At 46.0% G+C, this 27648-nt stretch overlaps 1 protein-coding gene across 7 annotated transcripts in view; it reads right to left on the bottom strand.

The window, feature by feature from the left end:
• The window catches only part of EVI5L (ecotropic viral integration site 5 like), a 57944-nt gene that overhangs the window by 7714 nt on the left and 22582 nt on the right, over positions 1-27648 (bottom strand). For 5 of the 7 annotated variants that reach the window (XR_013229332.1, XM_077327297.1, XM_077327296.1 and 2 more), the window contains exons 6-19: positions 26657-26782; positions 26004-26147; positions 24096-24185; positions 22124-22221; positions 19604-19664; positions 18338-18391; positions 17261-17293; positions 9997-10137; positions 7079-7207; positions 6196-6336; positions 4700-4858; positions 3948-4094; positions 3595-3690; positions 616-711 (exon numbers count right to left, since the gene is read on the bottom strand). Coding sequence is in view for 6 of the 7 variants with exons in the window: in XM_077327297.1 (XP_077183412.1) it covers positions 616-711; positions 3595-3690; positions 3948-4094; positions 4700-4858; positions 6196-6336; positions 7079-7207; positions 9997-10137; positions 17261-17293; positions 18338-18391; positions 19604-19664; positions 22124-22221; positions 24096-24185; positions 26004-26147; positions 26657-26782 (1515 nt within the window). In the remaining variant the exon portion in view is untranslated. The remainder of the gene's footprint in view (positions 1-615; positions 712-3594; positions 3691-3947; positions 4095-4699; positions 4859-6195; positions 6337-7078; positions 7208-9996; positions 10138-17260; positions 17294-18337; positions 18392-19603; positions 19665-22123; positions 22222-24095; positions 24186-26003; positions 26148-26656; positions 26783-27648) is intronic. The other 2 variants (XM_077327299.1, XM_077327298.1) reach the window with 2 other exon arrangements.

Below are 27648 nucleotides of genomic sequence, written 5' to 3'. Positions count from 1 at the left end.
AAGAGACAAGAGCTGTATGCTTATATTCCACTTTTCACTACCCAAAACAGATGACAAACACCTTTCCCTTCTTCTCCCCATCTCCCCTGTGAGGTGGTGGAGCCAAGTGAGCTCTATGAGAACTTCTCTATAAGAACAGCTCTAAGAGAACTATGACTGGCCCAAGGTCACTCAGGTGCCTGAGGAGTGGGGACTCACACCTGGTTCTCCAGATTACAGACTACTGCTCTTAAACACCACCCTACGCTGTCTGTCTGTGGGGTAGCTGATCCACGTACCTTCCATCACTCTGTACATTAACATACATTTATTTATTTATTGTATCTATATACTGCCCTCCCCCGAGGGTCTGGAGCAAAGCCAGCAATGAGAGCCTGTGAATTCCCCTCTGAGTTACACCCTGACAGCTGGTGCCAGCCAAGTTGTTGACTCGCTCTTTTGAAGACTGGCTTCTGATTTTTCTAAGGAAACTGTTTTGTAAGCCAAAGTCTGTTTTGTCTGCTCTTCAGTGTGAGGCTCTGTTCAGAGAGAAGAAGCTGTGACTAGAAAGAGGAACTCCACTACAGAAACAGCTTGTGGGTTTCTCCATTCTTTCTCTCATTGGCTTGGGCTCACCTCTGCCTTGAGCTCATCAATCTGGTCCTTCAGTTCTCGGATGTACTGAGAAGAGTCTGAGTTGTTGAGCTGGCCCTGAATCATCCCTTCTTCCCTCTGCATATAAAAGAAGAAATGATGACCAAGAAGAGCTTTTTTTGTATCCCGGTTTCACTACCCAAAGACATCTCAAAGCGGCTTACAAATAGCTTCCCTTTCCTCTCCCCACAACAGCCACCCTGTGTGGTAGGTGGGGTTGGGAGCGCTCTGACAGGCCCCAGGTCACCCAGCTGGCTGCAGGAGGAGGTGGAGTGAGGAAACAAATCCTGCTCTCCAGATTAGAGGCAGCCACTCTTAACCACTGCACCAAGCTGGCTCTCAGAATAAGGAAGGACCAATTTAGTGTAAATACTTGGCCACAAGGTCAGCAGAAAGAGCAGAAAACTGCCTGTACTTTTCTCCACAATGTGGGTATTAGTTCCATGCAAGGACCCAAAGGCATCCTGTGCCTATGTAGAATCCCTTTATAGAATCATAGAAACAGAGTTGGAAGTTATCTCCAGGGTCATCTAGTCCGACCCCAGCAGAATGCAGGAAATTCACAACTACCTGCCCACTCACAGTGACCCCCCCTCCCCCCCCCCAAACCCAGAATTTCTGGCTAGTCTGGCCTGGAGGAAATTCACCTCCTGTTTCCAAAGTGGTGATTGGCATTTCCCTGGGCGTGCAAGAAAGAGCCACAAGAGCCAAACATGGACTCTTTTGAAAGCTTGACTGAAGGTGGAGCCAGGCCTCAAACTGGTGGAAGGTGCTCCTGGAAGAGCCAAGGGCCCTGATGGAGCTCTCTGGTTCCACCGGGCCTGCAAGACAGAGCTCTTCCGCCAGGCGTTTGGCTGAGGCCTGGGCAGAGACTGGAGTTACCAATGTGTGGATCCCTCCCTGCCTTCTATGATCCGAGCCAGACCTGCTAACATCGCCTGGGGTCATCTATGAAAAACCATCAATAAAAAACTCCCACAAGGGAGTTAGGATATCGACTATGCCGCCATCAATCGTAAAGGGGGTTTAATATGTTTTATATTTTGTGATTTTTAGTTATGTATATGTTGCAAAGCACCACAAGACAGCCAGGCTGAGAATGGCAGTCTAGAAATCAAATAAATAAATAACTCTTCAGCCTTTCAGACAGAAGCTCTGTTCAATAGGATGCCCTTAAAACGGAACACATTGTTTACATATAGTTTCTTGCATACACACGTCTTACTGTCAGCCATGTAGGGAAGATCCTTGGACTGTGGTGGCAGCTGCTGCAGAAGCAACTTTTTAAAATTCTGCCCAGCCAATCAGATCTCCTATGGCCACTCAGAAGCACCCCTGGCCCAAAGCCACATCTGGCCCCACCCACTTCGTAAAAACACTTAGTGGGCAGCAAGAAAGGTGTCGGCAGGAGCCCTGAGGCCCTTGGGCTCGTGCTGGGATGCCAGTTTGCACATCCAGATTCTATCTTCTTAAATATTACTCTATATTATTAATATACTAGTAATCAAGCCCACTGTAGTCCAAATACAGCGGGCGCTAGCGGGGCTCGTGAGTTCGGGGGAGCGGCTGTCTGGCTCTCCGTCTCCCAGGGGCGCCATGGAGTCGTGCCATGGGGCGGCCTGCGAGCCGCCAGCGCCCACCCCCCCCCCCGTCCCGGAGCCTACCGGCAAGGTAGTAAAGGTCATCATAATTGTGGCTGCTCCGGCGCTCACGCAGGTGCCCCCGCAGCCGCTCCTGCAGCATCTGCTACGGGCCACTCGTGGCCGTGTGGGGCGGCAGGCAATGTCTCGTCGCGGGCGGGGTGGGTGGGGGCGGGGGCCGCGGCGACACTGCGGCTGCTGGCAGCGGAGGCTGGCCCCGCGGCTCCGGCAGCTGACCAGGCCGGCAGCTCATTGCTGTGTGGGTGGGCAGGTGAGTGGTGCTTGTTGGGAGTGGCGCGGCCTCCGATGCCGCGTGTGTTTGCGCGGGCCGCTGCTAGGTGCCGTGACCAGGCCCTCCGCCCTATGCGGGGCGGCAGCAAGGCGTCGTGGTTCTTGGGATGGGCGCGGGCCCCGGCTGCGGCACTCTCAGCTCCTGTGGGGCTTGCGGGCGGGCGGCAAGCTTCCCTCGCAGCAGCGAGGAAGCAAATGGCGGCGATGGGCCGGATGCGGCCGATGTCGAAGGGGGGCGGATTGGGAGAGGGTTTGCGAGGCGGGCTGCTGGCGGCCGTAGGCGGCGGTGGGTCCTCCTGGGTGCGCGGGCATGCGGTTGGCAGCTGTATCATGGGGGAGTGGGGCTAAGCCGCTTTGGGCGTTGGCGAGGCGGGCCGCTCGCGACAGGAGCCGGCGCCGGGTCCTGCTGCAGACGCATCCACATCAGCGGCAAGTGGGGAAATGGCGGATCTAGGCGGCCAGTCTAGGGCGGGCCAAGTGGCCAATAGGGAGGCGCGCGAATTGGCCAGTTAGCCCTCGAGTGGCACTCGGAGGGGCCCAATCAGGAGCCGCTTCGCGGCTCCTCATTGGACCCCTCCGAGTTTTTATCCCAGACGGGTCCCACCCTAACTCCTCCCCGCCAGCCCTTACTATTTTATTTAGTTCGCAGGACGTTTAAAGATTTGTAGCTTGTATCAGAGAGCCTCTTGTGGCGCAGAGTGGGGGGTAAATGGTAATGACTGGGGAAGGCACTGGCAAACCAGTGTATTGAATCTGCCATGAAAACGCTGGAGGGCGTCACCCCAAGGGTCAGACATGACCCAGTGCTTGCACAGACGATACCTTTAACTTGTATCAGAATTCTAAGATGTGGATTCCATAATTGCACAGACAAGACAGTTTCCGGCAATTGTGCCAAGCACCTGCAGCTCCAAAGTTCAGACACAAAGGACGGAGCCAAGGCCGAGCACTCTCGGGATTCTGATGTGGATGAGACAATGTTCTGGATCCGAGGCCGACTCATGGCTCCGTGCCCTCCTGCCCCGCTCACCTGGATTTCCAGTTCAGCGATCCGCTGCCGCATCTCGGCCACAGCTGCCATGCTGTCAGCTTCGCGCAGGCGTGCTGCCATCACCTCTTCTTTACTCTGCAACAGAGAGTGCAAACAAATGGGAATGGCCCAGCGAAGCACAAGCACAGAGAGCAACTCTGGGCAGTGATTTTCACCCCACACTCTGAAAAAGCAGATCAGCAGACTGCACTATATCACTGCCAGGTAATTCTCACAGGTCCAAGGAATGAGGAGGAGTCTTGTAATTTTGGAGTAGCAGCCCAGGAAGACTTGCCCACTGCCCCAGGGGAAGCAGCACTGCTCCGCTGAACAGCAGGCCAGGTCTCACTCACCTTACATTCAGATTCAGCATGCTTGCGCTTGGTCTCACTCAGCTGGGTCTGCAGCCCCTTGTTCTGGGCAGTGAGGTACTGAACCTTCTCATGCAGCCCAGCACATTCCTGTTCCATCCGGTTTAGATGGTTGCTATGGATCTGATCCTGGGAACAAGAAGGAAGGGTGAGCTGAGGGCCCCATCCCTTCCAGGCCAGAAATGCCATAACAATGACTGTGGAGATCACCCCTTCCCCTGACCCGCACACAGGTAGATACCTGCACCCTTTTCATACTCTTGCATTCACTGTTTTATGTAAAAGGTTAGGTTGCACTTAACGGTTACTGCAGTTCATCAGGTGGTCATGTGTGCTGTGCAGTCACACATGGGGATGAGGCATGCCCGAGCCAGACCTGCAATATCTTCTAGCTTGTCTGAATGAGCATTTGGTAGTGCTGACAAGAGTCAGAGTGAGGGAGAGAGAGTCTCACTCTCAAATCACCCCCTGAACGTTCTGCATTCACACTTTTCCGTGTGCCGCTGCTCGGAGGCCATGGCAATGAGCCTGCTGCGAGTGGGACATTTCCACTTCACTGGCTTCTGCAGGCTTAGAAGGGTGAAACTGCTTAGGAGTGCACTGTTTGTGACTGAAGGCGAGGCAAGGAGCCAATGTGTTCCTACTGCAGGGGTGAGTCTCACATAACATCTTCTAGCTGTAAGACTAGCTGAACGGAGGGAGCTCAACTCATTAAAAGCAGGCTTGATGCTCACCTGGGTTTCAAGCTCCACCACTCTCTGACGCAGCTCTCTGACCTCGGCCTGCGCCTGAGTTTCACGCAGATGAAGGCTCATCAGCTCATCTTGGAGGTCATTCATGGTGTTCTTGCGAGGAGAATCCTTCCATCGCCCCCCAGTCCGGCTCAAATGGGCCTAGAGGCAGGGGAGGCACGAGGCAAACATTTGAAATCCATGTGCCGGCATGTGAGTATCCATGCTGTGCCATTAGCTTGCCTGGTGCCCTGACCTGGATAGCTCAGGCAGGCCTGCCAGTTCTTGGTGTCACATACTGCAGTAAAAGTTCCCAGAAAATGGGCAAACTCAGGCAAGATTCTGAAGTTTTGTTTTCAGGACAGGAACACACAGGAAACACTGCACCTCACGCAGCCCCTGAGATGCTTTGAACAGGGATTACAATGTCCAAAGATACGTTATAGAGAGGAATTCCACCCCCCATCCCGCTCCAGCAACAGAATATGCAAGCCATACAGTTCACACAGGCAAGGGCTTATCTCCAAAAAATGCTGATCACAACTCACACCCAATAGTGAAAACACCAGTCTAAACATCCTTTGATTGCAAGGCCATTTGGCCTTCGGGCCTGGAAACACACTGCGGGTGGGGTGGGGAGACCCAGGAATATTCCAGCAAAGGGGTTCCTGGCATTTTGGTCAAGCTGGCTTGAAAGGATCATGGAAGGGAACCAGAGGGCTATCAGACACTTGGCAGCTACGCAGGACTGACCCTGGCTAGTATTTGGATGGGAGACCTCCAAGGATTTGGATGGAGTTCCTCCAAGGAACACCAGGGGTTATGGTAGGCCATGGCAAGTCACCTTAGAACATTTGTTGCCTGGCTGCCAGTCAAGCCCATCTCTCCAGGTTACGCTACATACATGCCACACGTGACCCTGGGCCTAGCCTGGTGGAACAAACTCCCGAGGGAGATCAGGGCCCTGTGGGGCCTGCAAGATGGGGCTGTTCTGCTGGGATTACAGTCAAGGCCCACAACAACATCCACCAAATGGCTGGCCTCACCGTTGCAGGAGAAGAAGAAACTAGAAGATCGGCTCCTTTCTAGAGGACTCCCTTGTCTGGGTATTTTAGGGGGGTTGATTGTATAGGTTGATTGTTTTAAAGTTTTAAATGGTATGTCTATTCATTGATGTTATCTGCCCTCAGGACTTGGAAGGGTGGTCTACAAATAGAAACTTAGCATTTATTACAATACATAAACAATAAGCTTGCCCAGTGCTGATCTTAGGTTACTGCTACAGAGTTTACAGGAGCAGCCTCTGTTTAGAAGAAGAAGAAGAAGAGTTGGTTCTTATATGCCGCTTTTCCCTACCTGAAGGAGGCTCAAAGCGGCTTACAGTCACCTTCCCATTCCTCTTAAAGGTTCCATTATGCAAGTGGCAAAGCTGAGTGGATGGCAATATTTCGTAACGCTGTTAGTAAAGTCAAGTGGACAACGGTTCTTGCAGAACGTACCTGCCAGTTGTCATTGAGCTCCTTCACCTGCTGCTGCAGCTCCCTGAGAGACTTCATGGCCTCCGACTCCCTCACGTTCATGGCCTTCAGTTCTTCTTGCAGACGAGCCACGTTGTTTTCATCGGGCAGCAAGCTGTTCCTCTACAGGAGGGAGGGAGGGAGTTGGAAAGGTGATATTAAACCTTTTGGCCCAATCCTGGGCTCAGAACTCTGAATATTGCAAAAAAGTCAAATGAAGGTTTTTAAAAATATAAGCCACAAACTAGAGAAGCAACAGTCACAACAAGGCAGCATTCTCCTGCTGTCTTGTCACAGTAAAGTTTGAAATGTGCATTGAAATGGTAAGATCAGTTATTCACATCCTCAAAAAGGGCTGTTCTCAACAATTATCCAAGAGATAATACATTTAGGGGGAAAACTCATGGGAAAGTGACTGAAAAAGGAATCTTGTGACTCTCTCTTGTCCTTGCGTGTGCACATTCCCTCTGGTTTTACCGTAATTTACATTAGCAATGTTGAGAGGTTTATATCAGGAAATCCAGAATTTTAGGTTTGAGCCAGTTCTCTCGCTGTTAGCCCAGGTTGCTCCTGGCTGCTTCCCAATACACAGGGTTGTCAACCTCCTGTTGGCGCCAGGAGATCTCTCAGCATTACCGCTGATCTCCAGACCACAGTGGTTATTGTCCCTGGACAAAACGGCTGCTCCGGACAGTGGACTCTATGCCTTCTACCCTGCTTGGATCCCTCCATTCCTCAAACCCTGCCCTCCCCAGGATCCACTCCCCCCCCCCAAAAAAAACAAGATATCCAGATATGTCCCTCCCGGAACTGGCAACCCCACTAATACAGCAAATTTTCATGCTGGGCCTTTCAGCAAATGCACCTTTTCCATGTCCAGCACTTTGTCCTGCATCTCCTTAAGGGCACTCAGTGTCTCCGACTCCCGCAGGCGCGACTGCTCCAACTCCGTTTCCAGATGATTCACAAATTCCTCAGAGAAGCGAGGATTTCCCTGCAAGGCATGAGGAAAGTCACAACTCCCAGATGCTTCACTGCTCCATAAACCATGAGATCCCAACACTGCTTTGCCTTTGACCCCTTTGCTGTGCAATACCCTCAGTCCAACCATTAAGTTGTTTCTTTCACCTCTGCACACAGAGGTGTGCCACCATCCTCATGCTCTGCATGCTGTGCCTTCCATGGCCTGCAATCCAGTGAATCAGAAGACAGCTGCCATCTCTCCCAAACAATCAGCAATTCCCTCTTCCTCCAGCTCCTGCATTCCAACACCCCCTTTTTACCCATCCTCAAAAAGCCACCCTCTTTCTCCGTGAAGATGCCTGATTTCCTTTCTGCCTTTTGCCTTCAGGCTCTTCAAGCATGCTGTTTACTCCCATGATTGGTATCCTTTCTTGACCCCTTGCAATCTGCATTCTGCCTGCTCCAGTATGCTGTACAAAGGCTCTCCTCAAAGTCACCAGCAACCTCCTCTATGCTCAGAGCCAGGGGTCTGCTTTGATGTGGCTGATGATTCTCTGCTGCTTGACTCCCTTCACACTACAGGTTTCCCTCTCTCCACCCTTTAGCTTTCTCCCTCCTGCCAGGTTCACACCTCCAATTGCCTTCCTGGTATTTTTGCCTGGATCTCTGATTGCTGTCTCAACTCGATATGTTTGAACTTGTCATCTTCCCACTAAGCCTAACCTCCTATACTCTCCACATCCTTTACCTGTCACCATCCACTCTGCAGAAGAGGTAGGGACCCTGTTGACTCATCTCTCTTTTCCTCTCCGTATTCAGTTTATCATGAAGCCAGGTCACCTCTTTACAACAATATAAAAACATGGAGTTTCCTCCTTGTGTCTTTCATACCTCAGGTTGCTCCTCTCTTGTATCCTGTTACAGTGCCTTGTTCATCTGGCCAAACATTCTAGTCATCAAACTCTTTCAGCTCTCTAGTCTGGGAGAGCCAGTTTGGACATCCCTGCCCTAGTCATTCTGACCCCGCAACATCCTTTATTAAATATGACTTCCTGTCAGTTCTTCAATTAATCAGAAATTCTCCATCCTTTCCTACTTGCTCCCCCCTCCCCAATCTTCTATCCTCGTATCTCAATGTATTCCTTCAACCCTCTTATCAACATTGGCTCTATGGCATGAAGCAGAGAGTAGGAATGCACTGACAGGTCTCCCACTGGAATGGAGTGGCCACTGGGGTCCCACAAGGATTGGCCTACCCCCATTTTAGATCCTCCCAGCCCGATCAGCCCGGCGAAGGGCATCTAGGGGGTGGGGGAGAGGTATTCGTTCTATCTGTATTTATTATTTATTGTAAAGCAGGGAGAAACTGAATAAAAATTGAACAAATAAATAAAATTGGAATTGTGCATGAGCAACATAACAGCCAAGCTTGCAAATGGTTCTAAATCATTCAGACTGCTGAAAACCAATGAGGACTTGCAGAGATATGGGAGGAGCTCTCTAAACTGGGTGAGTGGGAGACAACGTGAACAGTCTGTCCAGTTCAGCATCCAGTTTCCCACGATAGCCAATCAGCTGTCCTGGAAGGCTAAACAAACAGGCCCTCCCCTTCCCTGGAATGCAGAGGTTTGCTGCCTCCGTAGATGGTGTCTCCCTTCCGCAACCTCCCCTCCATGAATCCGCCTTAATCCCCTTTTAAGCTCTCTGTGCTTGCAACCATCACTACCTCCCCTGGCAGTTTAGAGAAGTGCTTCCTTTTGTCTGTCCTGAACAACTTCATTGAGTGCCCCCAAGTTTAACTATTATAGGGACAGGAGAAAAAGCGCCATCTCTCCACTTCCTGCAACCCACACATCATTTCATAACTCTCTATCGTATCTCCCCTCAGTTTCCCAGAGTGAAGAGTTCCAGACTCGCCAGCCTTTCCTCACAGGGAAGGTGCTTCAACCCCACCCCCCCCAGCCACCTTGGTTGCCCTCCTCTGTCCCTTTCCAGCTCTGCACTATCCTTGGAGAGATTCAGGGACCAGAACAGCACATAGCGTTCCAAACAAAGCCAGACCAGTGCCACAGCATTGGCCATTTTCTTTTCAGTCCCTTTCCTAATTAATTCCTAGTGTGGAGCCTGCTTTCTTCACTGCTGCCACCAACTAGGTTGACATTTTTGTCAAGCTTTCTAATACAACACAGTCCAGACTCCATCATATATTTAAAATTAGGATTTTTACCAATACTTGGCTATGCTGCAGAGTTCAGGGCGAGAAGTGAGAAATCTGTGTGGGTCCTTCCAATCAAAGCATCGCTCTTCTTCCAGCTACTATCTCACCCATGGGACAAAAGAACTCACATTTTTCTCACCAAGAGAAAACAGAGAGAACAATCTTGATCCCCAGCCAGCCCGTAAGCAAAGGAATAAGTGTGCATGCACACACACCCTCCCCCTGCTGCTCTGATCACATCTGTAACCACCTGCTATAGTTGCATTTTACTTTTAAAGAGTGTGCGTATGAGAGGGGATGACTGCTCATATATAGTTGGTTCCTCAGAAGCAGACTGCATTAGCAATAAAACAGCAGTCCCACAAATAATACTGTTTTTCTAGATCACTTCTGTTTCTATCACACACAAGAATGCACTTCTTCTTAGTGCTAAGTTAGAAAGACAAATGGGAGACTTTAAAAAACAACAGGAGGGGAAAAGGAGAGCAGTGTGGGATTGCTCTCAGAACAAGCAACCAACCTAAGCCAAACTAGTAAATCTGTGACTCTCTGATTTCCCCCTCAGCTCTTTAGCATTTCGTCTGTTAATGTCTCTCCTTCACCTGCTGGTCCTGCAGCTGCCGAATCGTGCTCTGGGCTTTCTGCAAGTTCTCTGTGGCTGAACAGCATTGCTGCTTCACCACTGCCAGCTCACGCTTGATGATGTAGTTCTCTTCTGCCTCTTGAGCACGGGTGACTTGACCCTGAACAAAAATGAAATTGGAAACAATTATCTCAAGTCAAGAAAAGAGATTAGATGTCCCAAGACTTTGCTATGACCCATCCATCCATCCATCCATCCATCCATCCATCCATCCATCCATCCATCCATCCATCCATCCATCCATCCATCCATCCATCCATCCATCCATCCATCCATCCATCCATCCGTTTGATGGTCGTAAGCTTAATATAAAGTCTTTGATATCTCTAATTGTCATCCGGGCGTCTCAAAACACTGTTCCAGTGCCTGATATATGCAGAGGATTGGGGCAAGTATGCTGTACGACCCAATCCCCATGTTGTGATATGAAGGCTGACATCAGTGATTCCAGTCCTTCAGGGCTATCTGTGGCAAAAGCCTGCAGAAGATTCCAAGGCCTGTGGGGGAAGTGATCATTCACTTGAAAGCATCCCTTCGCTAAATCCTCCCTAAACAACGAAAGCCAGCACTATCAAGTAAAATGCTAAAGGCCAAAACAGACAAGACAGTTGGAGAACCTTTACTGGATATGCTCCTGGTGTTTAAAAAATTATCACAGAAACCCGGCAGGGCTACCATAGACCCCTAATAAAGATTCCTTCTGGGCCTTCCTCATAGCACCTGAACACAACCAAATACTTAAAACAAAACCGTACTATTTGACTAGCCCCATAAGCCTTCAGAATGATGAGAGCTTGAGTATTTGGCCACCAGAACTTAGTTGCCTACGGCAGGGGTAGTCAACCTACTAGTCAGCTTGCTAACTGATAATGTTATATTGTAATTGTTGAGGGATTTTAATGGATTTTATTGGGGTTTTTAAAATGTTGTAACCCGCCACGAGCCGTAAGGGAGTGGCGGGCAATAAATCGAAAGATAATAATAATAATAATAATAATAATAATAATAACAACAACAACCTGTGGTCCTCCAGATGTCCATGGACTACAATTCCCATGAGCCCCTGCCAGCAAACACTGGCAGGGGCCCATGGGAATTGTAGTCCATGGACATCTGGAGGACCACAGGTTGACTACCCCTGGCCTACGGCATCCAATAGGTATGGGCTCAAGGAAAGAGAAGCAGGTTTATTTTAGTTTATTTGGAGGTGCAACTATCAGAACCAAGATGGAAAGCCCACACTGTACTTAATCCTCCAAAAGGCACTAATGTTTTTGATTGGCAAAATCCCATAGAAGGAAGAATTGAATGGCCCTCATTCAATTTATATTCTCATGCAGTTTCTACCATCATTTTAAGAACCCTGGGAGAATCCACTCTCCAGGCAGCTCAGCCAGTATTTCTCCTCAACCCACCCCAGGAGCAATAACTTGACAGAGCAGGTCCTTTCAAATGGGTCATCTCCCTCATAGGTTCCTGCTCATTATTGATATTTGGCTTCATACAATTTCTTTGTACCCTTTTTGTGTCATACCTTCTTCCCCCAAACCTTCAAGCTCTTGCCTCCGAAGCCACCTAAAGAAGTTTCATTTTGCTTCCACATGTACAGGCTAAAGATTTTAGTATGTTACAGAAGAGTTAGGATGCAGAACTCCTAGATTCTGTGTGGGAGGAAAGAGAGAGGGTACCTTACAAGGAATAGGGGAAGAACAATTTCTGAGCTCTTCTAAAGTCCATGCGGAGATTGGCACCTTAGCTGTAAGAAGATGATAATTCCTAAAATTTGGGATCTGTGACAACCGCCCTGAGCCGCAGGGGAGAGTGGTATATAAATGTAAGAAATAAATATAAATAAAAGCTTGGTGTCAGCCATATTTTTAGAAGAAGAGCTGGGCTTTTTATATCCCTTTTCACTACCCAAAGGAGTCCCAAAGCAGTTTATAATCACCTGTTTCCTCTCCTCACAATGGATACTCTATGAGGTGGATGCGGCTGAGAGACCTCTAAGAAGAGTTAATTTTTATACCCCATTTTTCACTACCAGGAGTCTCAAAGCAGCTTCCAATCGCCTTCCCTTCCTCTTCCCACAAGAGACACCCTGTGTGGCAGGTGGGCTGAGAGCACTCTGACTAGTCCTAGGTCACCCAGCTGGCTGCATGTGGAAGAGTAAGGAATCAAACCTGGTTCTCCAGACTAGAACCCGCTACTCTTAACTATTATACCAAGCTGGCTCTAAGAGAACTGCTCCACAAGAACAGCTCTAAGAGAACTGTACTAGCCCAAGGTCAGGCAGCTAACTGCATGTGGAGGAGGGGGAAATCAAACCCAGCTCTCCAGATTAGAAGCCACCCCTCTCAACCAGCACTTCAAGCTGGCTCTTTTCCACAAGGAGGTGGCGCCCAGATTCCCAAGTGACCTGCACAACCAGCGGCATAGTGAACTGAATGACAATCCAAATGACTGCATGACCAGCCAGAGACAGGGCATGTGGCTGCCTCTCATATGATGTTCGTGAGGGGGGGGATCACCATGGGAAACTAAGCAAAGCAGCCGCCAGTCGCAATGGTCAACCCCATCTTGGGGAAGAAGTGCTTGGAGTGGTCATGGAAGAAAGGACCATTCATGAGTCCACTGACCATTCCAAGCCTTCGGAGGGCGTGGGACGTAGGGGGTTGAGCCACAAACAAGCATATATCCCAGGGCTCTCTAGCCCTGAGAGGTGGCTATACCGTGTAGTATCACAGGTTTTTAAAAAGATGCTATTAGTATGGGCAAATATCCATGTTACAGCAATCAGGTGATGGCTGTAGCTGCTGCTTGGGCACAGGGTTTACCATAGAAATATGGAGGTTCTTCTTCCCAAGACCACAAACATTCTGGCATCAGTCCTGGGACGCTTCCTGAGCTGCTGCAAATGAATAGCATCTAATCATGCCATGTTATGGAGGTGAAGTGTAAACCAGCATAATGGTATTTTTTTTCAAAGCAGCAGTGTACACAAACTATGACTCAAACGATGGGGAATCCTTGAGCTAGCAGACACAATGAGAGTCCTTCAGAAGCATGGTTTGTTTCTGCACCTGTCCCAGGTACAGCTGATGAGCGCCACCAGGTTCCGAAGAGCACAGTTTTCTTTACCACACTTTTTCCCCAAGGAGAAGGAAGCTGAGTTGTTCTTTTGAGCAACCTTCTTAGGTCCAACAATCCACCACATGGGAGTTTGCCTTGGATCTACCATCAACACTGACAGCCTATTTTCATTGTGGATGGTACTAGGCAATTTCTTCTCAAATACTTCCTTTCTGAATTCAGAAAAGAAACCCACTATCTTGCTGAACAAAGAGCCAGCTTGGTGTAGTGGTTAAGAGCAACAGACTCTAATCTGGAGATACAGGTATGATTCCCCACTCCTCCACATGCAGCCAGCTGGATGACCTTGGCCCAGTCACAGTTCTCTCAGAGCTCTCTCAGCGCCATGTAGCTCACAGGGTATCTGTGGGTGATAGGAAGGGAGGTTGAATGTAAACCGCTTTGAAACTTCCTTTGTGTAGTAAAAAGCAGGGTAGAAAAAACCCCAGCTCTTCTTCTAAAGTTCCAGTGAGTAATTATACGCAATGAATAATCTATGTGTGGATGTAGTGATGGCCACAAGCATAGATGGCTATAAAAAGTGATTACACAGAAATATGAAAGATATGTCCATCGGTGACCACTAGGCATGGTGATTAAATTCAGAGTACCAACTTTCAGAATACCAGCACTAAGAAGGAATGGCCTCTCCATGCTGTTTGCTGACCTTCCAGCTTAACTTTGTCGGCACCTTGTAAAACAGGGTGCTGGACCAATGGTTTTATCCAACAGGGCCCACCTTACATTCTCAGAAACACATTAATACGTAACTTTCCACAGGTGACATCACACACACTGAAATCAACTTACGTAGAGGGGGAGCAGCACACGTATGCTGACAAAGTATATGTGCACAGGCCCCTGTCATGGGGAATACTCTCCATCACCAGGACAGAGCATATTCATGTACATGTCTTCCATGGATAGACTACATGCTCAAGAACCAAACATCATGGTGAAGGTAACACAAATCTGTTCATGCCTGCTGCCCCTCTATGCACACTGATTTCAATGCATACAATGTCATCAGTACAAAGGGGAGGAGAGCACAAATATTTGAATAGCAAAGGTAGATGTAAGCACTATCCCTACCACATGGAAATGATGAGGGGGACTAATAAATGTATTGCACTGGAGATGGCAGTTTGGAATGCAAACTTCATTTATCCGCATTCTACCCATACAAGCCCTGAATTCAATATTCTTCCTACCTCTCTTGAAACTATACAAGGTATTGGGGCTGAACCAAATGTTTTCACAAATATTTTTGGTGCAAAACCAATGTGGCAAATTCTCAATATGGCCAGATTTGTGAATACTTAAATCCAAGGATTGGCTTGAAAAAAGCTCCAGGTTTGCAGAAAAATCTGGGAAAGTATGAGAAGGAGGCCCTTGTAGCTTTAAGAAAGTCAGTGAGCATTGTGGCCTTTGCTAGGCAGCCACAACAGTATCACACACCTTCAAACCTTGTTTTCTGTCAGTAAAAGGGCAAAGGGACAGGGCCCTTCCCAGGGCTGTTTTGGCCTTTGAGGGAGGACTAACTGGGTCGAGATCTGGTAGCAACCTTAAAGCAGTCTGAGACCATGCAACTCAAATGACTCACGCAGGACCTGCCTACTGTTCAGTGGCAGCCACCACACAGAAGGCAGTGTGGTACAGCGGTTGGAGCGGTCAGATTGGGATTAAGGAGACCTGGGTCACCATTCCGCTATGAAGGTTCACTGGGTGACCTTGGGCCAGTTACACATTCTCACCCTACCCTACCTCACAAGGTTGTTGTAAGGATAAGATGGAGGTAAGAAAAACGATGTGAGGTGCTTTATGTATCCCTGTGCAAAAAGGTGGTGCATAGGTGGAGTAGATAAATATCAATACAGCTGAAAACAGGCAGATAAAAATAGGTTGGTAAGTGGGAAAAAGAGAAGGAAAAATTTAAAAGAGAGGTTACGGGGACTTTAAAAAGAAGACATAATAGGGGAAGGGGGACATTCTACCCTTCATAAGTCCCCACTTCTTGCTTCAACAGTGTGTGGGGCATTTTAAAATTGATTTTGTCCCCATGTGGTGTCAGTTAGTGCTGATATTAGTGTTAAAGAATTTTGCTTCTTCCACTTTTTCTGAATTCCTTTAGGACCTGCTGCTTCTTTTGCAAGAAGTGTTCAATGTTAGCAGTTGAACAAGTCAAGCAATCTGTTTGGACCATAAAATAAATGTCCTGCACAACCTCAATAGGGAACACCACCAAAAAAAACAGAGCCAAAAAGTTTCAAAGCATTTATTTCCCTGCCAACTACAGCAGAGCTCTTCAATAGGAAAGGCTCCAACTACCACATTATTTTCATGCACATATGTTAAATGAAAGAGAATAATGCCAGAGCCAAATTCTGGCCCTGTTGAAGATTTCTGCTCAAAACCCTTAGGTCTTTTTTTCCATTAGAAAAGAAGCTATTAGCACTCATGAATATCAGCTGCCTTATGTCCAATCTGGATATTGGTTACTGAACTGAAACCAAGTTTCATATTTCTATATTTTAGTGCAGAGGAAAGGGCCATGTTAATCCAGGTTGATATTTCAATAAGCTAGCAGTAGGTGCCTAAGGCAGCAGACAGCCATGAATCTCCTACTTTGAAAACCAAGGTAAGGTGGGTCAGAGACATGCAGCTGCTCTTACTCTGCAGTCCTGAACAAACTGGCACCAAACTCTACCAATTTCATCATAGCAATGCATTAAGGGATTTTGTAGTATTTGTCAGAATGTTTCTTCAATAAAGGATTTAGAAGATTTGTTTTTCTACACGGCTTTTCACTACCCAAAGTGGTTTACGAAAACCTTTCCCTTCCCCTCCCCACAAAGAATACCTGTTGAGGTATGTGGGGCTTAGAGAGCTCTATGAGAACAGCTCTATCAGGACTGTGACTAGCCCAAGGTCACCCTGCTGGCTACATGTGGAGGAGTGGGGAATCAAACCCAGCTCTCCAGATTAGAGGCTGCTACTCTTATAACTGTCCCATGGAATCACCAAGAGTTGGACACGACTAAATGGCTGACAACTTTTAACCACTATACTAATAGCCCATATATTTTCCCACAAAATTTGAAAGCCTCAATTTACTAGCAGAACATAACATTGTCCTCTAATTTTAAAGTAGCAGTATGTGCTACTAGACAGAGACCTCCCATGATCAACATTCCCATCCCAGCATAGTCAGATCCACTTTGAAACCTTTAGAAATATCCCTGCTTTAATAAACCTTGCTTTCTTCCCAAATGATGCTAGATGGGCAGTCACACTGGAGGCCTGCATAAGATTTCCTATGTGGAAGTGTTCTGTCAGGAAATTAGTCACAATTTATACTGTGTTAGGAGAGAAGTATATTTTAAATGGACACTGCATGGTGATAACCCCCTCCCCACATTGAACCACATCTGCATAGTCATGGCAGCCTGAAATCAATACAGGGCTGGATTATAAAATCAGATACAACAACAGAAATTTTAACTGACTTCCTCCCTGCATAGAGTTTTTGTATCTCATTAAATATTTAGCCGGTCCAGAGCCAGAAACACTCAATGGTGTTAATAATGAAGGTGCCACTGAGTCTCCACCAACTTGTGGCGATCCCAGCCATGGGGCATCCAAGGCAAAGGAAGAACAGGTTTGCCATTACCTTCTTCCACGTAGCACCTGAGGGGGGTTCCTTGGTGGTCTCCCTACGATCCAAATACTAACCACAGCCAACCCCTGCTTAGCTCCCAAGCTCTGGGCAGCTGCGATGTTAATAAAGATACGGAAAGCCATATGCTGAAATGAGTTTACATTGCTGGCTATATAACCCAGGGTTGTAGAGAATTCAACTTTTTTCATGTCATAAAATCTAAATAATACAGTTTAAGCATATAGGCCTTCAAGAGCACCTGAAAAGTTAAAGACAGTTCAGGAATCAGTACAGGTTAATGTTTTCTCTTCTTGGTGGATATGCCAAGCAAATCCGAGCGCTGTAGAAAGGCAAGATTGCAAGGGGGTTCATTCCTGGACAGGAATGACATGGAATACCAAGGAAGAAGAGCAGGAAATAAAAAGGATGACCATACCTGGATCAATCTATCTGCCAAGGCAGCACTCTCCTACAGGAGACACAGAAGAGGAGGATCCAGACAAGGAAGGAAGGAAAAAGAAAAAAGACACAACAGCAAGGTCACACAAGCACACTTGCTATAGCTAGAAGCACAGGAGAGAAAAGATCCCCATGGAGCCCAAGAAGAAATCTTTGATTCCAGAGTAGCACCAGATCAGGGTGCTGCTGTTTACATGTGATAAGGGCAGGTAAACAGATACGGATTCCATACAGGATGTCTAAAGCATTATCTTTGCCCAATTCTGCCATTGCTACAAAGCAATCTTATTTGATTGTACATCTGCCATTAAGGCAATGAAAACCATCTCTAAATCTGAGAGGTCACACTTACGTTGTTTAAAGATCCAGGGCAGGTGCAGAACATGCAAACAGCCAGTTTATTAGGATGCAGCAAAACAGCCTGATGGGGTGTCTCTGGGGCAAGCCTCCAAGATCATATAGACTACAGTAGGTGCCCTATATCAAGATGCGGTCAAGAGTAAATAGGCTTTCTTGTAAAATGTTTAATATTAATCACAAGCATCAAGGTCATTCGAGGTATACAGCACAGCATGGCTGAAAACCAGCTATAGGACTCCACTGCTGCACAACCAAGTTAGCCAAAGAGCAGGCTAATTCAAATTGTCCAGAAAGCATCAGTTACTTCTTTTTAAGCCACTTGGGCCAATGAAACGTAATTGTTCATTCCCTCGTTACCTTTACTGGTATTCATTACAACTTAATTTTTTCCTGCAATTTTTGCAGCTTTCTTTTTCCCTTCACAGTGTCCAGGATGCAGGTCATTAGGGTACAAAGAGGGCCACAGAGCTAAGTAGCACTGCCCTTGAGAACATATTCTCATTCACTGGGGTTCTAGCAAACTTCCTACAGCAGCCCCTCCATGAGGACTGTAGAAAGAAAGTTATTGACTGGCACTCTGAGTCGTGTTTACTGTCAACTGGGACAGGTGGCTGTGCAAGGCTTCATTTTTGGTAACCAAAGTAGTCTGGAAGCGGAGGAAATGGATCCTCATGCGGCTGGGTGCACTCCTCACCTTCTCCAGGGTCTCAATTCGCTGTTTCAAAAGGCGGTTCTCGGTACGAAGCCTCTGCAAGCAAGATCAAAATTAGCAAAGTGGCCCTCGTGTGTAAGCCCAAGCTTGTTATACCCAACAAGAGAGGGAGATGCTGAAATCTGAGCAATGACCAGAGCCATCTGCACAACTGGATTCTGGAATCACTGGGTTTATTTATTATTATTTATTTGTTTATCCCACCCCTCAATGCAAGCCAGCTCAAGGCAGTTTGCAACATATAAAATACAATAAAACAATTTTAAACACTGTTCACACAGTAAAATACATTTATTGGTAATCCCTGACTGCAAAGAGATCTGCCTGGCCTTATATCAGGGACAAGGCCTTTTCAGCCCTGGCCCCTGCCTGGTGGAATGAGTTGCCATCCAAGTTTAGGACCCTAACAGGGCAATCACAGTTCTGCGGGGCCTGTAAGGTGGGACTCTTCTGCCAGGCCTTAATATCATGCATGCCTCCCACCACCCCTCTCCAGTCTTCCTGCCCTTTCTCTTCTTGGTTGGACATTTGTTCCTAGCCAACAGCCAGTCAGTAGGCAAGATGGAAAATGGTTGGAGCAGGGTAGAGGTTTGGGGTGGGTGCTTTAATTGTAGGATGTTTTAAATTTTGTTTTAACTATTCTGTGAACAACCTTGAGCCTGCTTGTAGAGAGGGGTGGTCTATAAATCAATTGAAGTTTAAAACATAGCATAAAAACCAGCCCCACCTCTCTCCACCCAATGAACATCCTCCACTAGCGACCCAGAGTGCAGTATGAAATACGGGGGGGGGGGGGGGCGGGCGGAAAGGAGGGGAGAATGTTAGGAGTAGCACCCTCCCTTTCCCCTTCTGGGCTGGATCAGCAAACAGGGACTTCCTCATCTTTCTAAAATAGATTCCATTCCATAAAGCACTCAAGAGAAAGGATCACTGGGCTTTTTGTATATATAGGACAAAGGACACTGCAACATTCTAAGAACAGTGCACTATTCAAGAGAGGAAAGAAGTACCACCGCAGCAGGATTCACAGGCAGAAACCGATGCAAAAAAGAAGCCTTCTGCAAGGTGTGGACACTAGCCAAACTAGAGGGACCCTTGAGATGACAAAGTATTCAGACATTGCCTCCAACATACACACAACAAAATCTTTTAAAAAATGAAGCAAAGTGAACTCTCAGAACCTTTCCTCCACGTAACTGAGATCTAGAGAAGGCAAGCATAGGAAATGAGAGCATATGGAGGGTTTACCTTAATTTCAATCTGCTCTTCCATCTCTCTGTTTTTGATTGCAGTGTACTCCTTCTCTAGTCTGTAATAGAAGGAAAGCGGTTAACCCTGCCTCTCCCTGCAGAAAAATCCTGAGCCGGGACATATCCCCAAAGATGAAGCTAGGTATTATGGCACAAGATCTAGTCCAGATTTTCTCCGGTTACAAAAAAAGCTGTGTGGAAGGTAATTTAATAAGGGCACTCTGTGAGGCAAACCAAACTCTTCCAATATTTTACATTACTTCCCCCTGAGATACTTTTAGCCCATCCAGGGTAGTTGAGGGAACTGGAGCCTGGAAGGCATGATGAAGATATTGGACTTCAGTAAGATGAACCCGGGAAGATCAAATCTTGTTTCTGGCAGCTAGGTCTAACTTCTAGAAGGGAGAGCATCTGGGGGGGGGGGGGGGGCGGAGGGATTTAAGCACCAAACTTAATCGTACAACTCGAAGTGGTAAAGTCACAAAAAGTAGGGGTAGTCAACCTGTGGTCCTCCAGATGATCATGGACTACAATTCCCATGAGCCCCTATCAGCAAACGCTCATGGGAATTGTAGTCCATGGACATCTGGAGGACCACAGGTTGACTATCCCTGACATAAAGGACACCCACAATAAAGCATAATCCCTAGCACACTCATTTGATGTCTATGACTATTTGTTACCTGCCTCCTCTCCCTCCTTCTCAGGCACCCATAACGAACCCTGTTGTCCCTAAGCCAGCCTCCAGCCAACTAAACAAAAATACTCCCCCTCCCCCAATGGTAACCAGTATTCTCTGGCCACAGAATTTCCACAGGGTGAGTTTGTTTGGTTTTTTTTAGCTACACAGAGGACTCTTTGAGCTAATTTTGCAGGTGCTCTGAAGCATGGTAAGAGTTCCAACAAGACACTAAAAAGCTGTTTTCTCATTGTCCCATTTCGGTCAGGAATGTTTCGTATAACCTTGAATACAGTCTACTTGTGCTGAAATGATTTGGGGCAAATTTCAAGTATGATGATATCAATAATAGTGGCTGCACAGAGGTTTCTTACGGGCTAAGAAGAGTTTTATCTGAAACTAACAATGACAATAATAATTTATAACCTGCCCTTCCCCAATGGTTCAGGGGAGTAGCAACAATCATACTAAACAATAAATAACACAACATAATTAAACAGTAACATTAAAGTCTAACTAATTAATTAATATTCCAATTTAAAACAAATTCCAGACATCGCCTACTTTCCTCTTGTGAGGGGTGATAACCGTCATAAATTTAACCATTTGGTGATGGTTTGCCTGATGTTTTGGGGGCAGGGAGGCCAGAATTTCAATATTACTTCCGGCCTCAACCATAGGCCAGGTGGAACAGCTCCATTTTGCAGACCCTAATCTCCTCAGGTAGGCCGTTCTGCCTGACCTGGTTTGAGACCTGTTTAACATCTTCAGGGCCAGGGCCACTGAGCAAATGTATTTATTTATTATATTTATATACCGCCCTCCCCGGAGGCTCAGAGTGGTTTACATAATAACAAAGAACAATACATAAAACGGTCTATAAAACATGTGAATAACCTTACAATAATAATAACTAATAGTTGTAACCATATAACAATGTAACAGTATAAATATAAAAAATTCTGCTTGCTAGATCTTAAATCTTCTTTGGAGGACATAAATTACTTCCATGTATTTGTTACCAGGCAAGTTATAAGACTTACAAATCAGATTTAGTTCTTTTTTTTGGAATGCTGGTAGGGAGTTCATTTTTCAACTATGTTTTCCTCCAAATCAGCCTCAGACTGTACAATCAATACTGCATAAGCAGAATTAATAGTTTTACTGATTGGTCATATATAATTTTCTTAAGCTATGATTTAATTATGTATAATTGCAGAGGAATTAAACATTAATGGAGAGTGAATGATATAATGACGAAGCCCAAGACTGAATGTTCTGTAGGTTTTGTGACTTGGGTAGGGGAGGAACAGTCTTTGTTTTTAATTGTTGATTTACATTTCACTATTGCATTTTGATGTGACAGCAATATGTTAATTACTAACTGTGGTGGGGGAACAGTAGTCCTGGGGGACAGAATAAAGGAAATTTAAAGGAAAATGACTATGTGGAGGTTTCGTTGCCATTGCAAATGTGTCTGCATTTGCAGTAATTACAGAAGACACAAGGAAAATCATTGCTGTCTAGAAGTAGGCTCACTTAATATCCAGGATTCACAACTTTTAGTCGCTACTGACTCTGTTTCAGCCATGGAAAGTACAAACACTTTCCTCAAGTTTTTGGTAAGAAGATTGGAGCTCTTATCTGCCACCCTTTACAGAAAACCCCTCTGCTGAAAGAAGCCCCTCTGACACCACTGTTGGTGAACCCTTCTTATCCAACCCAACCCCTGAGGGAAGAGAGAAAGCATGGGTCATCAAGCTGATCCATCCCATCAATTTTGCCTTGTTCAGGGGTCTCCAGCATTGCTCTATCAAAGAGGAAAGCTTAAGCACCTACCTTTTCATTTTTTTAGGGTTGTACTTGACCTGGTAGGCCTTTAAGATCAGCTTATCAGGACAGCTATCAAACTGGTGAGGAATCACTTTCTGGAAATACTGTCCAATTAAAAAAACAACAACTTAAATTCAGGATGAGTCTAAGATACATTCTGCCATCAGCAAAACCCTTTTCTGATGCCTTGCTCTATTTGTCCTACTCAGTCTGTCTCACCATTAGGCAACTAACTAGCTGAAAAGGAAAGGAAAGCAGAGGAACACAGCCAGCTTTTCTTCAAGGCATGCTCCTTCCAATCACAAACATCTGGGTGGGTCCAAGCTAGCTACCCAGTCTACAGCATTATGAACAAGCATCCTCACCAAGAGAAGAGGTGGGCAAAGTACCACATTCATCATTGATAAAAGCATTTTCAGCATTAACCCTTCCCACCAGAAAACTTTGCAAGGCAACAAAACATCAGAAAAGGCTCCTCTTCATTCTAACAGTCCACTTTATCAGATCATTGCTACTATATACCTCTTAACTCTTCCCTAAATCTACACACAGTCCACTCTCGGAGCAATGTTCCCTAATCTCAGAATGGGCTGTACACTGGAGCATCACTATGAAGAGATGCCAATGGAAAAAGCTGCCATGACAAAATTTCATTTAATGTAGTTGAGAAATGCCAATGTCTCATAGCATCCTTTGTGCATGCAGCAGATGCCTAATCTACAGTTCAGTGGAAATGAGACCATGTTATGCTCTCCTATCACCCATGGAGAAAAAACTGGGACCTCTCAAGGCTTTTTAAAAGGCACACTAAAAATTAGGCAGTAAAAATTATGTTTCACCTGCTTTTCAAGCATTCAGTATTTTTGCACCTATCCCTGCACCTCTGAAGTCTAGAAGCAGCTCATATCAATCTTTTACATTTCTACTCACCAGGAGGATAAAGCAGTAATCCTGGATAAGCATGCAAAATAATAAGCCAACCCACATCACTTGCTATGGGCAAGTCACTCCCAATAACCGCTCTAGTGCTGCTCTCTCTCTTCCCACCTGGGGAAACAGGGGGCTCCACCTGCCTCTCCAAGTTTTACAGCCGCTTCTAAAGTTTCCCTTGTTCACACTGATTCAAAACTATTGAATGAAGCAGAATAGATGTGTGGGAATAGCTACAATGAGAAGCTAACAAGGCTCCCAGAATGTTCCTCTCAGTGGACTGGATCCAGGTGTCAGTCGGTGGAAGGCACTGACGTCTACAGATCTCTCCCATGATTTCTTACCCCCTACGGAAAATTGATTTTTGAGTCCATGAGATCTATGCAGACTAATAACTTAAGGCAGGACGCTCTAGTAGGAAAGGCAAAGGGGGTGAAATCACCTCTTTATTCATGGCTCTGGCCTAGTAGCTAGTTTTACTTTCACTTGAAGTTCAACTACTGATTTCTAATAAATAGCTTTTTCAAACTCAGTAGCTGGGGGTTTCAGTAACAGTCCAATCACATGCATGCAGAAGGCACCTTGGCCTAAATGAGTTAAAACAGTGATCCCCAAGCTTTTTTAGGCTGGGGACCGGCAGGGCAACTGCCCCGCCTGCGCATCGCGCATGCGCGGCCACACCCGCGCATGCGCACATGAGCGGGCGCGGCCCTGATTCCCTCTCCCCCCCCTCCCGCAGTAAGAAGCTTCCCGGGCCGCAAGCTTGCGGCCTGGGAAGTTTTTTACTACAGGGGGGGGGGGCGGGGAGAGGGAACCGTGGCCCGGTGCCATGGCCTTCGCGGCCCGGCATCGGGCCGCGGCCCGCAGGTTGGGGACCACTGAGTTAAAAGATTGAGCTTTTTAAAAGATACTATTCTTGCAAGGCCACATCTCAACCCACCTGGATTTCCATTTCCCCTCCCACTCACCTCCACTCAAGTGCAGAAATTTGTATCTAGTAACATCTAGCAAGTCTACCTCCAGTCCCACAGAGTACAGTAGAGCTGACCTGTGACATCCCCTCCATGTCCAGCTGCACAAGTTCAGCCTGATTGAATTGCAGAAGAGCCATCCCAACACGGAAGATTATTTCCAATCCCTGTAAGAAGTCAGAGGAGTTTAGATGGACTCCATCCCAAAGAGTATTTGATGGATTTGAGTAGCTGTCAAAAAGCAGTCATTTCCTATGCTAAAAGAGAAAGCAAATGAAGTCCATCCCCGTCCCCCCAGGAGGGAAGGATAACTGGTTTTTCCCACATAGTTACTCCTCCAACTGTACAGACAACCAGGAAAGCATCTGGTTTACCAGACAGCTCATGTGACAGGCAGTTTGGGAATCCACTTGAATACGGATGCATCACGGACTCACATGACTTTTAATAATTATTTCTGCTTACTTCCCGTTCACAGTTCAAGCTCTTTAATAGCACATTAGAACTGAGAGAAGATATGTTTATTTTCAATAAGCTTAAAAATATTTTTGCGATCCCCTGTAGGTGCACATATCATTTTATATGGCATAATGCTATGAAGTAGCTGTAAGTAATCCCTTAACTATTCTTCTATACCAAATCTGCCAGTATACTGTGCAGAAATGTGAAGACCTGGGTTAAAGCAGGGGGGGGGAAACACAACCAGTGTTACCCCACATCCGACCCCCAGTATCCTCCCCCTTGCTTCTTAGTTTTTGCAAAGGGAAAAGGGAAGTTTGTTTTGGGGGAGCATCCAAGAAATATTTCTCTTTGGGAATGAATTAAATCTTTTTACTGGTTTAGAATCTGCAGTACGAAGATTTGTGTAGGACTGAGTTATCGATTTATTTATTTATTATTGCATGGCATGTGTATAATAAGAGCTGTCCGACTGCCAGACAAGAGACGTTTGGAGGTGGTTTGCCATTGCCCTAGTATTCTTTGAAGGCTGCTCTTCCAAGCACTAAGCTGGGGCTGATCCTGCCTAGCTTCTGAGATCTGACAGGATTGGGCTTGCCTGGGCTATCCAGGTTGGGTATGTAGGACAGAACTAAATAATAATAATTCTTGTGTATTCAACACATTTTCAAGCACTCAGGGGCACCCAGTGAAATTGTTGGCAAATAGGTCCAAGGACAGAGAAAAGGAAATATTCACTCAATGAGTAATTAAACTGTGAGATGCACTGCCACAAGCATAGATAGCCTTAAAAGGAGATACAGATTCATGGAGGAGATGTCTGTCAATGGTCATTGTCACTGAAGGGAGCCTCCACCTACAAAGGAAGCAAATCTCTGAATACCGGTGCTGGGAGACGACAGCAAAGGAGGACCTCAGCTTCCATCCTGTAGGTTGTTTGGCCATGTAGGGCAACTAGATGGTCACCACATTAACCTTACACTAGACTAGGTGGACCACTGTTTTGATGCTGCTATGTGTTTGTTTCAATTGGACTAATATGTCCACAAAAAATAATGTTTTTATAATATGTATATTATTCAGTTGAACAGATCAATGTTTTCAGTATTACAACTGAATATCCAAATACTGAGGCTATCTGTCCAAACAAGTACTACAAATTTCTTGTTGTCTTTTTTCAACTTTTTTTCGACCTCAGATATCTAAAATGTGTGCTAAGGCAGGATAAGGTGAAGCACTTTGCAGCTCTCTTACATATCAGTTCAGAGTTTTATTTTCATAATTGCTAAGTAGTTAGCATATAAAACTGTTACAAATTAAGAATTCAGTGTTAACTCAGAACAGGTTTAGGCTGGAGGAAATATCACACATGTTTGTTTTACTCTCAATTCATCCCCTCAACAGAAATAACAGCTATTTTTCACATTTTCCTAAAAGTTTAATTTCTAATACTGAATCATCTAAGAGGGTATTGCTCCTTTCCCCCATGTGGTGCCCCACTCCCAGGCTTACAGCAAATATTTTACCTCATACATGAAGATATCGAACACTCGAGTGGCCACAGGTAGTGGAAAGGTGGTAAGGAAGAGAGTGAGAAACCAAGACGAAGCATACATAGATGTTAAGAAGCTCTGGGAGCGGAAATGGATGTTCAGTTCAGGCAGCTGCTCCTGAAAAGGCACAGGACACAGCCCTTACAATCACAAGAGATTCCAGCTTCCCTCCAATGCACTGAGAATCCAGAGCATTGGCCAAGGGGAACTAGCATGATATAGTGTTCAAGAGCAGTGCTTTCTAAACTGGAGAACTGACCCCCCCCCCCAGTCCTCCATATTAAGCCTACTGGATGACCCTGGGCCAGTCACGGTTCTCTCAGAACTCTCGCAGTCCCACCTGCCTCACAAAGTGCTTGCTGGTGGAGAGAGAAAGGGAAGGCAATTGTAAGCTGCTTTGAGACTCCTTTAGAGAAAACTGGGATATATAAGCCTACTCTTCCCCTTCTTGTTCAGGTAAAATATAAAAAACGGCTCCCCTAGCTTCTCCCCAAATCAATCAGCTCTTATACTTTAGCCTTCCGCATTTGTAAGAGGCAAGTGAAATTATGCATCAAGTAAGTATTCAAGCAATTCACAGCCTTATGTGAAGCCTATGGATTTCTTTCAGATCAGAATTCATTTACCTGAAGCATGTACTCAAACTGGTAAATGCAAAGTCCAAGCTCAGCCATAGTGGGTTTGAACAGCTCCCGTAATCTATACTCCTGCATCAGCCGTACAAACACACAGAAAGCCTCTTCCTCAGGCATCTAGAGTCAGATAAGATAACTGCATCAGCTTCTCCAAAGCCCACTGAGGGACAAAACCAAGCTCCTTCTGTCTCAAGAACCCAACTCTGAAGATGTTTTACATTAAGGTCCAGTTTAACTTCTACTTCAATAGAGAACGTACTAGTCACCACATAACAGAAGTGCACAAAGAAGTATCTTTACTTAAAATGCTAGTCACAAATTACATACACAATGCAAACAAGCTTCTCTTAGCTTGGTGTAAGAAATATTCTTTTAGTTATCTCAGCAAGGTAATTCTATTACTGCCTAAAACAGCATTAGCTTTCCTTGCAGTAGCATAACGATTATGGATTTTCCAGCAAGTTTTCTCCCACATCAATTATCCATTTTATACTGGGATGTACACAATATCATGTCAAAGTAAACAACTTGAAGTTAACACTATTACCAAATTCCATAAACATATCCATACACAATATGACTACAGAACAGTGATTAATGAATTTTGAGCAGGCCCTCTGAAAGGCCCAGCTGATATTTCCTTTCTAGTTTAAGGAAATAAAGCAAAATAAAATAGTATCCTTAATGCACTTACAAACTACATCCCTGTAGTCGGGTCAAAAAAAGAATTGTCAGTAGAATTCAGTCCTACAAGGGAATTAATCTTCAAATTCCTGGCACCAGCAATATATGTCTAAGTGTTGGGGATTTTTCTAGTCCTGATTCCAGTTAGAAAGACTTAAAATAGGAAAAGCTTTAGCGCATCAGAAGCATACTATCACAGAGGCTACTTTACCAAGGCAAGAAATGAAACCTGCCAGCAGTCAATAAAACACCAATAGCAACACTGGAGAAACCAACACATCTATGGTTTTTATAAAGAA

The sequence above is a fragment of the Paroedura picta genome, chromosome 3, assembly GCF_049243985.1.
Source record: "Paroedura picta isolate Pp20150507F chromosome 3, Ppicta_v3.0, whole genome shotgun sequence".
Lineage (NCBI taxonomy): Eukaryota > Metazoa > Chordata > Lepidosauria > Squamata > Gekkonidae > Paroedura > Paroedura picta.
This window is presented reverse-complemented; position numbering and strand designations above follow the sequence as displayed.